The sequence below is a fragment of the Cryptotermes secundus genome, unplaced genomic scaffold, assembly GCF_002891405.2.
Source record: "Cryptotermes secundus unplaced genomic scaffold, Csec_1.0 scaffold528, whole genome shotgun sequence".
Lineage (NCBI taxonomy): Eukaryota > Metazoa > Arthropoda > Insecta > Blattodea > Kalotermitidae > Cryptotermes > Cryptotermes secundus.
Genome location: NW_019724748.1, coordinates 595,550 through 608,746, shown reverse-complemented (window position 1 = coordinate 608,746; position 13,197 = coordinate 595,550). Strand labels below are relative to the sequence as shown.

Below are 13,197 nucleotides of genomic sequence, written 5' to 3'. Positions count from 1 at the left end.
TGTCGGACAAAGGATGGAATGAAACACGCAACCTAGGAAAATTACGAGTGCATGTTCTCCGTACTCTTATGGTTTTCTAGACTCTAGATAGTTACAGCATATGGATGTTACAACTACGTTTTCCAACTTACATATTTAACAGTTAACTATGGTCTCTAGGACACAGATTAGTTTAATAAAAGGTTCAGGTTTTCAAAAGTTTTCTTTTGTGTGTGTGTGTGTGTGGGGGGGGGGGAGTACACACACGGGCAGACACGGAGGCACGCACGCGCGCGCGCATGCACATATGCCTACTTCTATTCTTTCAAAATAGGAAAGTGGGGTAAAATGAATGAACCGTCTATTGCTTACCCCGGAGATGGGGTAGTTCGTCCACTTGATACACTGGATGGTGTTCGACTCCTGGGAATGGAACTGTTGGATGTCCTCGATCGACTCCGCCGGCGATCCCTGACTGAGGAACAGACAACATAAACATGCATGCACATGTGAGCTCCTGATTGCACTGTGCTGCTACGTGTCTGATGGGCTGAGTCTATCCTCATTTATGTCAATGCCTCCCGCTTCATCTTGAGGCAAATTGTGATATGACGCTTGCTTCCTTCACCAGACCTAGCGAGGGGACAGACGCGCTGCGGCCGTATTCTGTTCTGTACTTGTGTACAATTTTGTTTGCTTTGGATATTTGTTTGGTAACTCTGATTTCAATTGTTGAGAAGTCGCAATGATTTCAATTGCTATAACAACAGGAAAGTTAACTAATAAACGTACTTACGTAACAAAACTAGTTTTTATACACAAGATACCTCGTTTATAAGGCTTAAAAGAACAACAGCCAATTCTTCCCACGTGTCGCAACTCACCACAGAGGCAAGAGTCTGAAATGACTGAGGAAGTGGTCAGCAGGAGATAGTGGATATTATTTTCTCAGTCACAGAAGTCTGGACGGTAAGCTTGGGAACTTTATTGCTCCCAGCAGATTTAGGACTATTGTGGTTAAACCGTTCTGAAATCTGTGGCGATTGTAAGGGAAGGCGTCAATAAATCCAATCATCCAATCCAGAACCCGTTCTTACAGGTGACGACCCTAAGCACGTGACAACATTCTCAGGGGTGCGCATCTGTGACTAGTCCGGTTAGTATCACGCAAAATCTCGAAACACGTGACTCCACCCCTCTACGGTTTAGTTAACGTTGCTGTCAGTAGCTCAGGCTACGGCGTGAGGTAAAGTGAATACGCATGCGTGTAGAGGTGAGAAGTCGAGATTACCGCTATCGCGGCATTTGTCTGGACGGACTGAGGAAGACGACAACTGGTGTCGCGGCCGAGATTCGAACCCGTCACCTCCTGGCTACATACGACTTTGTGAGGAGGTTGGTAACTACCATATAAAGGCATGGGATGAGTTCTGCGCACTACTTCAAATGCACCGTAACTTTAATTTCAGGCGGTGACTGTCATGGAGATAAGGATAATAATTTTTGTAACAATAACAAAAACCTAATAAACTGTAAAAGTAACCTATTTTTTGTGCTTTGCATTCACCGGGTAAGCGTGCGCGTATCCTCAGAATGTCAACAGCTGATCCAGTGTATCTTGGTATGTCGCACTGATAAGATAAACATTCTATGGGCAGACATACAAACACGAGGATAACTGCGAAGTAGGTATAAGACAAACGTATTATTATCTTAGTTGATAAGGGCCGCGCCATAACTCAAGCGGTTGGTCGCTGGCTTCCCACCGCGGCGGCCCGGGTTCGATCCCTGGTCTGGTCAAGTGGGATTTGTGGTGCACAAAGTGGCGCTGGGGCAGGTTTTCTCCGAGTACTTCGGTTTCCACTGCCAATCTTCATTCCACCAATTGCTCCACAATCACCCTCACCTATCATCTCGGGCTGGTACAATAGGCCAGAAGTGGCCGCAGTAGAAGGGACTTAGTCCCACCCCACTAGCAATAAAAAAATCTTAGTTGCTTGTTTGGCTTACTTTTTGAACCTGAAATTGCAAGCAAATCATTCCTCCGAAGCGTCAGTGAATTTCCACTGGACTACAGAGTGCCACATCCAACAGGAGAATACCTTCATGTCATACAAGTTTTGCGTAGTTTTATCTAAAGAAATTGTTCAATCCACGGGTGTCAATCTTCAGAAATAAGGAAAAACGACTGAGGTTGTCAGCCTTACTCGCCGGAAACCCTTTAACCCCAGGAAGATTCCTGGTCAGTGGCTCAGTCGACCTCAGGGCCATAGCGCGGCTGGAAGGATTAGGCCAATTGAAAAATCCAATGACCTCATTCTGAATCGAACCCGCGACCTTCCGGCTTTTATCATAGTGACTCAAGCAACTTAGCTACAGCGTGCCGCTTTTTAAGAAAGAAGTACGTCCCCTGACGTTTAGTTTTGAAGACGATAGAACCATGGGCGCCCCTACTGACAACAGACCTCCGTGTATTCCAAGCAGACAGCAGTGCGCTGCAAATGGCTTAACATTCTCCACAGCCCTGGAAAGGCGCTACCTCGGGTGTCCCCACAGAAGTTCGTCGGAGTTGGATCCGGAAACAGAGGAGGCCATGCAATCGGCCCTTGACGCCCAGTCTGCCTTCTCGGATACGCTGCTTTCAACCGCTGCCGGATATCTTCCCTACAGTACTCTGGAGGTCCGTCGTGCTGAAACCGTGGCTGCAGTCAGGCAGCAAACTGGGTCCCATGACAATGCCCCGTGATAAGCTCGACGTTAGCATGAGGACTGTCGCGTGCCCAGAGGTGAACACTCCATCACGCTTAAGACATGACTCGACTGTCCACATTCGCAAAACTGCATCTGCAGAGGGCGATCTTCTGGAAGCAGATGTAAGCTCCGTGAGGAGGGTTATGGATGCAACGTACTTCGAGGGCCCTCAGTTCGAATATTCAAAATTCTCGTGCCACATCGTGTGCGATTCTCCACGACTCTCGTTCCACAGCAACAATTGTCATCTCCATTGGCTGGTGTCCGCACAATCCGCGGGCGGCCTGCATTCGCGTCTGGCGTAGGTGTCACACTTCCTTCCTCAGGGTGACGCTGCTCTAGCCGACACATTAGCGTCTGTACGACCTCGACCGGTATTCTATTTGACGCATTACCAACTTGACTAGTAAAAGTTCCGGGGGTTAAGGGCATGTCGCAGTGTTCGTCGTGTGTGCATTCCATCACAACTGACCCGTGCTGCCAGCTGCGTCTCATGAGGACAATTAACAAGGCGCAATCTATCGTCGTGGCAAATTAAACTTCTGAGAAATACTACCCCATCTGACAGTGACATGTATTTCGATAACTAAACGTCTCATAACATATGCTGTATATAATTTTAAACTTATTTTAAGAAATCACAATATGAAAAGCTTTTTCAAGAATTATGTTTCCCCCTATATATTTTATATAAGAAGAAATATAGGGCGCGGCCACCAACGCGCTTACTTCTTCACGAAATTTAGAACCGTGCATTGGACACAGAAGCAATTTTTGAGAAATAAAGGACAGGAAGTTTGTTCCTATGTTTCGATGGAACGATTGATATAGCAAGAAACAGAAAGCGATTCTATCAGCAGACTCAATTTCAGCGGGATATATGTATATTCGGCCTGTGCACAGTTACCTGCAACGTACTGCGCTTTTACTGGACGTCAAATTGTCCTGAAGCAAGATGATTCAAAATACACCAAGTCAATTTCTTACATTTAATGCATTCTGTTTATTAAAACTCTATCAATACTTACGTACTGTAAACATGTCTTACAAACCACTCGACAGCTTCCCTGTATTTCCGAGTTAAAAGAGTAGGCGTGCCAGTCGGTACTTAATGCTCTGAAGCACTTATTTTTCTTTTCACAGTAGATTAAGTGAGCTAGTTTGTCCCACAAGGCGGTAAAATCTTTAAGATTCTCTGTTTAAAATTTTAAGGGAAGTTAGAAGTAGGATTCGTGTAAGGATGTAAATTACAATATTTTGGGGCCTACGTAATTTTGTCGCAAACGATTATTACAACAAAGGCTAAAATCGCTATGTGTTGAAAGAGAATTTTATATAATTTCCATGGAAAGTCCATTTTTACAAGAAGTACGTATATTCAGGGCAGTATGAAGTACGTGTCTAATTACAAACTGTCTCTGTTATTCCAATTATGGCTCAATTTGTGCATTTAACTAGGCACGAGAAACAATTTAATTACTTACGTAGCCCTGTAGAGTCTTATATTTTCTTTATACTGCTCCAGTATTAAACATCAAAACATGTCACTTCATCCAGACAAGGCGCTCTTGACGAAATGTTATCACAACGATTGCACATACTCCATACTCAGTGTGTGTAACTGTTACTTCACGCGAATGTTAAGGGCACGGGCGACTGAACAAAACAACACGCCATTTTGCCTATCAGTTGCTTCAACTAAACAGTACTCCTAACAACCACTTTAATCACTTGTTGATATTTCGAATCCAGAGAAACAGACTCGTCGGTAAGCCGAACCAGACTGCTTGCTTACACGCGCTGTGCCATATCTTTTCATTCTGGCTAAGGCCATCTATATCTCGAAGTTCAAACATGGATCCGCAGTCTCTGGTGCTGCGCGGGGTAAAGTGCTCTGCGCCCTTCTACACGATACGGTAAACAAAACGTTGTGACCGCTCAGCGGCTGCCTCGCGTCCCCGCTTCGCACCCGGCAGGGCCAGTCAGGGTCCTCACAGGCAATTTCGGGATATTATCTCAAAGTAGGCCACTACAGCTTCTTTTTAATAACATTTCAAGTTCATCATCCGCATCGTCACGTTGGTCCTTCCATCTTAACTGTGGCCGTCCTATGTTTCCTTGTACTTTTGGATTGGCCGGGATAGCTCAGTCGGTATAGCGACCGAGGGTCGGATTTCTAGCCCCGGTAGGGTCAAGAATATTCTCTTCTTCATGTCGTCCAGACCGGCTCCGGGGCCCTCCTATCCAATGGGTCCCGAGGGTAGAGCGGCCGAGGCGTGAAGCTGACCACTCACCTCCAACTATTTCCGAGATCAACAAAATTTGGATCTATACATCCACTCCCACACACGCCTTCATGGCGTAGTGCTTAATTAATTAAGCACAGGGACAATGTTTACCCTGGACTTAGCTAACATTTCTAGCTTATTTAGTAGCTATCAGTTGGACATTCTTCTGCCAGCTTTACCTGACGGCCAACGAATTTGTTTTATGTTGTGAATGCCACTTGACAGCAGAAAACTGTCTCGCAAGATGGCGGACACCAGATCCTGCAGTAGAAAGCTCATGACTTTTGCTTGTTTGTTTCGCATAAAGAGGTCATTGCTGGAGCACTGAACATAACAGAGCTATTAAGCACGCGTGCCCGCGCGTGTACAGGAAATATGTGGGATGGCACCATGACGTTCGCTTCCTCAGACCGACCAAGAAGGAGTTTGCAGACATGAAAACCAAAACTGATGATGTGTGAAGTGTTGCCGGGTGCTGTTGCTTATAATCTGATTGGTGCCCAGTTCTAATGACATTAAACTCCATGCACAAGAGTTTTCAAACAAAATGGGCCAGAAATCTATTCTCAGACCAGGAAGCCTCAGAAGAAATGCGTAAGATCGGATTTCTGTTGAAGCGAACAGAAGCGAGATCCAAGTACTCGTAGATTCTCTGCTCAGGATTGGATCCACTGCCGGCCTGCAATAATTGCACAGGGCAGGCAATCTACTGGTGCAAGTTCCCAAGGGGAATGGCGACTTTCAGCATACTGACTTTCTGACTGCGTACGCGCATTCCACCATCTCTTGCATGATTAGGAACTCCTGTTAATTCTATCGTTACGGTGATCTGGACGTCTTCGAGTCGCTCCAAACGGCGCCCTTCCATTAGTCACATGGCTCAAAACAGATGAGAGTGGCAGATGTAGAGCCGATATTTGTTTCTGGGCCAAAACAGCTTTCTCGGAAGTACTGTGTAGAGGTGCGAAACAAGGAGATGTGTAGTGTCAACAGGCCACAGTAGCACAGTGTGGCAGATGCGACAACAATGGCATTTGTTTCCTGGACGTGCTGTGCGGGAAGGACTGTTATCACGATGTTACTGTCTCTGTACAGAACGTCTTTATATTCAGGCATGTGGTTAAAATCAATCCCAGAATTTACACACTTTGCTAAGTCATGCTTCTTTCCCGGAAATAAATACGAAGATGACTGTTTTTCACAATTTCATCCACTTTTGCTTCCGTTCTTGAAGCTGCTGTGTCTTCTTTGTTATACTCACCGTTCCTTCCAAATACACTTTCTCGAGGTTTCACACATGCTACTGATATTTTGTCTATTTTTTCCGAAAGGAAAATAACCGTGTAGGGGCTGCGGATATGTTTTTGTCCTTGTGCTTGAAAACTTATGCAGTTTTATTTTACCAAACTGAAAATTTTATTAGCCACTTGTGGTTACAGTATTAACTTAGAACAACTAAATCATCGGTTTAAAACAATTTAATAGAACGTAATTTTATCAGTGAACTTCCATACAAAAATTTTATGCTAAAATGTGTTTGAAATTATAGAAACCTATAAATAACGCTCTAGACTCAAATTCGGGAGATTCTCGGTTCGAATCTGTTCTGGGATACCAGCTATCGTGACTGAGGTCCTTCATGGTTTTCCTCAGTACACTGAGAAGAATATCTGGGACGTATCTCGATTAGGCTGCGATCACTTGTTCCAAACTCACTTCAGTTTCTCATCCATGAAATCGTCCCACCAGGCGAAGGTGTAGCAATGTCGGTAACAAAGGCGCCGTCACATAACCCAGACAGGAAATGTCAGCAGTAGGCTGTGGAAAAAAAACGTGGAATATTCTTTCATGAAAATCAAGTGGGACCCACTGAATTTCGTGAAATAAAAGCCTGACGACTTGATAATTTAAATGTTCTGTTGAAGATTACGGAAAGGTCCAGGAAAACAGGTCTCTTTAGAAATCGGAAACGCAGTTTTTGCCTCACACGAAAATCAACAGAGACTGACCACACGATGTGTTTCCAGCGGCACTGTAACAAGCAACGGGCGAGAATATTCCTACTTTGACACAGTGGTGGGTCTGCATTGTCACGTGAACCTGAGAGTTATGCCGGCGGTATCATAGCTACTGGTAGGATCTCTAATACTCTGGTCCTCCAGGCTGCGGGTTTAGCGTAGGGTAGTAGAAGCTTCTAGCGACTGCAGCTGGGCGGAAAGAACTGAATGGAGACGGGAGTCGCAGGATCGATACCAGCGGCGAGCAATCGCAACAGAAGGAGAAGAAGAGGGCCCCTTTCAGTGGGGCGCGAGTGCTATTTGTGCATGTCTTCTGAAAACTATCAACATGCCGACTGCATTGCCTCATCGCTGTCATGAGATTCTCAAGCTAAGTTCGAATTTATGGGGTGTTTCTCGCATATTTAGGGTGGAAACAGTGCGGACACTGACCGACTGATTCCTGATTGCTTGGATCGCCATTTATTCTCCCTGACAAATTTTAGGTTTACACGGATGTGGTTTTCTGGATTGGGGCACTGTTTAATCTTGTGACGACACAATTCGATCCTGAGAGGCAGCAGTGCCTCCCAATCACCTGCCTACAAGACAACGCAGACTCAAAACTCAGAAGCCCGCATTCTAAATCATTAACATGAATAAATGAAAGAAGATTAGACTGGGAAGAGGGGCAAATGCATACAAAATTTTGTTACGAAAATATCAAGGAGAGGATCAGTTGAATACTGAGGCAAATATGAAAGGATATTATTAAAACACATCTTAAAGAAATAAGATTTAAGAATTCAGATTGAATTCATCCGTCCGAGGATATGGATCAATGGCGGACTCTTGTGAACACGATTATGAACCTTCAGGCTGTGTGAAATTTTGAAACTTTCTTGTCTATTTCATCAACTATTAATTCTCAAAATAGACTTCGCTCTAAGGAAGCAGATACTTAGTTATGGAAGTCTTCACGAATTATTCTAAGGGAATACATCATCGCCGATCACAGGGCCCGCGCGGTCTAAGGCATGAACTGTCTTCACTCGCTCGAACACTGGGATCATGGGTTCGAATCACGCTCGAGGCATGGATGTTTGTGTTGTCCTGTGTGCAGCTAGCGGCCTTGCAACGGGCTGATCACTCCTCCAAGAAGTCCTACCGACTGGCTAAGATTAAGAAACTGAAGTGGAACGAAGCGTTTCAGGGATGCGCATGCTCCAAGTGGAAGCAACAGGAATAGATGGATAGAATATAGCATCCCAGTACTGGAGGGGTTAAAGAAAGCACGCTTTTGTACACGAATGAGCACTCGACAGTGAGGCTGAATGCGATTATACTGTCTAATCTTAAAGCAAGGGGTGTGACTGAACCCCTGGGTACCCGGCCCGGATGTCAGATGAGAAGTGGAACATTTTTACTGAATGAGAGTTGGTGTGCCCCAATGTCGGTTTTTCTATCAAAAATCCCACTGGAGTTCACCTGGGATTGAATCCGGACCGCCCAGTGGGAGGACCACGTGACTAATGGCCTGAGCAGTGGCATGTTTGAGACTTTTAAAACAATGTGACACCGGATTCGCACTTTGGACGCAGAGTTGTGCGGCAGTTTACGCAAACACCACTGAACTTTCTCTCTCCACACACGAACAGCACTGTTGCTGCGTGTGCAGGGACAAGTCAACATCGCAACACATGCCTCTAATTCAGGCCTGTCCTCTAAATGTTTACGTATCTTCGGTAGGCCTACACGCCGCACCTTCAGTGGCAAATTCAAATTCAAGTTGTCCCCGTCCTTCATTAAGCACCGCGCAGTGAACACCCGTGGAGAAGTGGAGGTATAGCTCCACAATTTTTGACCTCGGCACTAGCTGGAGGTTGAGTGAGCAGCTTCACGTCCCCGCCGCTTCGACCCCTGGCAACATTGTCCGGCATCCTTTGGACAGGTGGCTGGGTGGGCCCAAGAGCCCGTCTGGACACTGTGGAGAAGAGAAAATCTCTCGCCCCTTGCGGGAATCGAATAGCGGCAATCCAGCCTGTAGTCCGTCGTTATCCCGGCCGAACAGTAAATTCCAATTAGTAGTTAAAATCTTCCGTTTCCCAAGTGCCTGATCAGCGGCCCACTGAAGATGCACACATGTAAAAGAAAAACATCGCTTATTTCACACCTCGATATTTGATGAAGGCGAGCTTTCAGCCTGACGCTCCGCCTGCTATAGCTTCGGGAAGAGCGTCCCGTTCCCACTGGATAGGAGGTTGTTTGGGAGTCAGAACTATTCTGGACGGGGGTGTCGAAGAGGAATATTCGTTTTCCTGTCTAGAAAACTGCCCTGAGAAACGCAGTCCAGTCCTCTAGTTGCAGACTACATGATCCTGTTTTGCGACGGATAGATCAGACATCACACAACGTCATGGTTTTCTCTTTTCGGACCTCAATAACAAGAAGACTGGTATCGTTAACTTCTTCCTGTCATTGGCTGATTGATGAACTGAGGTTAAATCCGCCAAGGGACCCGGCGGTTTGCAATTCCTTGCTATATGCTCTCGTATGAAGAAGGAAACAGAACCGCTTTCCGAAACTTCATGACTCGAGGAAACTGCGACAAGTGACAGTGACTGGTGCAATACCGCCAGGAAACTTCACGAAACTTCATGACTTGAGGAAACTGGGGCACGTGACAATGACTGGTGCAATATCGCCAGGAAACTTCACGAAACTTCATGACTTGAGGAAACTGCGACAAGTGACAGTGACTGGTGCAATATCGCCAGGAAACTTCACGAAACTTCATGACTTGAGGAAACTGCGACAAGTGACAGTGACTGGTGCAATACCGCCAGGAAACTTCACGAAACTTCATGACTTGAGGAAACTGGGGCACGTGACAATGACTGGTGCAATATCGCCAGGAAACTTCACGAAACTTCATGACTTGAGGAAACTGCGACAAGTGACAGTGACTGGTGCAATATCGCCAGGAAACTTCAAGCTTGGGAATTTGTGAACAAGTTGAGCAACAAGTGAAGACGTTCATTATTGTGATTTACGAGTTTCCTCCCGCCAACAGCACGCATTAAACTAGTGTAATGGTAGAGGTATCCCTGTAACAGACCGTGCAGGCCCACAGGGTTGTGAGACGTCGAGGCTCCCACATTTTCTCTAGACAATCGGCTCACAGATGGCGGTAAGGTTGTCAGCGTTACGTGCCGGCCGCGCTTTACCTTTGAGGAAGATTCCTGGTACTCATTTCTATTAGAGGCTGAGTCGACCCCAGGGCCACAGTGCGGCTGGAAGGATTATGTAAATTGAAAAATCCAATAGTGTACTTGCATCAATTAGTTAAGCCTACTGTATGCAACTATGAAAGCTGTAAAGGAAAGGGTTCGAGGCACAGAATAGTAATTTACATAGGAACTGCTATGTAAGGATATAGCGACATGATTACTGCTGTCTCCACTCGTGTACATGAATTACTACATTATACATAATCAAGCATTACAGAATGCTACCGAACTTTATCCACGGGATTTAGCTCGAAAGTTTCATGGTTATCGAGAGGGTCAGAAAAGCCTTCACTTGCATGGTGCTCGGAGATTCCTCATCAAATTCACAGTACGCCCAACACTGGGGCCTGTAGATCACGCCAATTCCTCCTGTAATAACATTCTCCAAACTAAGCCTAAGGCTCCAAAACTGCGTCTTTCCTTGAAGTTTTTCGACGAAAATTTTGTGTACATTTATTATAATGATCAAGTCAAGGAGGATGAGATTGGCAGGGCACGTGGTGAGAACGAGAGGAGCAGGAATGCATATAGGATATTGGTGGGAAAGCCGAAAGGAAGGAGACCACTGGGAAGACCAAGACGTAGGTGGCTTGACAATACTACGATGGATCTTAGAGAGACAGGATGGAATTGTGTGGATTGAATTGATCTGACTCAGGACTAGGACCAGTGGAGGGCTCTTGCGAACATGGCAATGAACCTTCGGGTTTCATAAAATGCTGAGAAGTTCTTGAGTGAGTGAGTGGTACAGTTTTATACACCTATTCATGCAACATATCTCATCTATCGGAGCGTTCCTGATGTAGTCACTCAGAAATATTAGACGCAGAATAGAAATGATGATCTGCATCATCAGAAACTGCCTTTGCTGAATGAAGTGTAAACATACACACACACGTATGTAGAATTTGTACGATTTTTGGGGTATTCACTGCAGTGTTAGTTCATACTGGTCCTCTGGGTTATGGTACAAGCATGTAGGCTAGCTACTACAAGCCTGTACAGCGTCGGAACCCAGGGGACTACAATATGAACACGCATTTAGAGTCCAACTCAAAGTAATGGGTTAAAGCGAACTGATGACATAAACCAGAATTCTCATACAGACCTACACTACCTACCTACATACTACACTTCTTGGTATTTTCCTGCATTAGCTCTAAGAGAAAGAAACTGTAAGCATTAGTCACGCGAATATTTTGAATTCGCAGAGAATACTGTGCGATAAGCCACTTACTGGTGCAGTAGATGCTGGGCCAGACATTGTTGCCGTCCCGAAGGAGTCCCAGCGTGTAGTGACTGGGGACAGCGCACTTCCCGACGTCTTCCGCAACCTTGCGTTGCCAGAAACTGCGAGCGCTTACGCTCGTCATNCCAGTCTTCCTCTAACGAACGGCCAACTGCTTGCTGCCGTGTATGTATGCACATTACGTCATACAGCACACTGCCCATTCCTCTTAGTTTTCAAATACCGACTGATTGAGTGCAATGTCCAGTTTATGTCTCCGTCTGGCGCCTTAATTCACAAGAAGCGCGGACCCCTGTGGAATATTTTGACGGCTGGCACACGTCCGTCCGCCCTTCCAAGCACGATTTACCGGTAAAACATGAGTGTAAGAGTTGCAAAATGTTTTTACATGTAGGACAATGGAGGCAGTTTCGAAGTCTTTCAACGAGACGGATCCGAATCTGGGGTTCGACTGCTGTACCTCTATGCCCCCACTACATTTTCACGAAAACACGGAATAAAGTACTAAGAGATTCACAGATGTCATTCTATATGAGGTCGTTAATCAGGGCAAAGCAGACGCAACAGTTCTGTAGGATTTGGGGTTCTCACAGAGGTGAGTATAAGTGTGTGACGCCATGCAGTCTGGTACATTTTGCCGACTTTTCGGAGAAACACACTGAATCTATTCTCAAGGTCGAGGGGTAAGCCAAGCAAGCAGGAAGTAGTATATTGATCCATAATGAACTCCAGTTTGCACAAAACTATAAATGGCTTTTGTTTTCTGTACTCCATAAACAGTCTTACAGGGTTGGTGCAAATTCGATGTGGCAGGCGTCCAATAAACGTCGTTGGGAAAGTTCGGTTTTGAGTCATGCAGATTCATAATAAAACCTACCTTGCGTATGGCCATGAATTTTGCCGAAATTTGATATGGGAGACTTTCACTCATTTGGACTTTATAATACATATTTTTAAGTTCGCTTAATACACTTCGAAGAACACTGTTTGTAATTTCTAGCATAGGTCCTACACTGTGGAGCTCACCATTTCCAGTCTTTTAAAGGACGCTTCTTAAATTTATACGTCTACATGTGTGTAAATTGTACATTTAATGATAAGTGAACCTGCTGCCTGAACTGTTATTCATTCAAATAAAAAAATTGTTTCCTTCCAGATAATCGAAGGAACTGAAGCGAACGCGAAGGAACTGTTTCGCTGTTTTACATTTCCGACCTTGTTAAATTCACTTTTGCTAGAAAGAAACATGGCAGCCTTCGAATATTAGGCCGAATGCTACTCCTGCCAACGATAACAAGAACAATGATATAGGTAACAAGAATAACTCATTATTCAGAGCGCTATTTTCGATTAGATCAGGCGCTGTCATAGCTAAGCTACAGACTGGGCGACCAAGGAATCGAAGTTCCACGGTCAGTGAGGGCAAGGGATCTTCTCTCCACAGCGCCCAGACGAGCTTCGGGACTCATCCAGTGGGTATCGGGTACTTTTCCCTGGGAGCAGAGCGGCTGAAGCGTGAGATCAAGATCCCCCCTACGCCTTCATGGAGCAGTGCTTATTTAGTTACGCACAGGGACAAATTTACCTTTACCTTTAATAGTACAGTATATCATAACAATGTTATAATAGTGTTTTTTCGTGGA

The 13,197-nt window shown here is 45.3% G+C and overlaps 1 protein-coding gene across 5 annotated transcripts in view; it reads right to left on the bottom strand.

The window, feature by feature from the left end:
- Positions 1 to 13,197, bottom strand: part of LOC111862898 — a 28,236-nt gene that overhangs the window by 8,895 nt on the left and 6,144 nt on the right. For 4 of the 5 annotated variants that reach the window (XM_023848707.2, XM_023848704.2, XM_023848705.2 and 1 more), the window contains exon 3: positions 352 to 454. In XM_023848707.2, the coding sequence (XP_023704475.1) occupies positions 352 to 454 (103 nt within the window). Of the gene's footprint in view, positions 1 to 351; positions 455 to 3,758; positions 4,203 to 13,197 lie in introns of those variants that run through there. The other variant, XM_023848708.2, reaches the window with a different exon arrangement.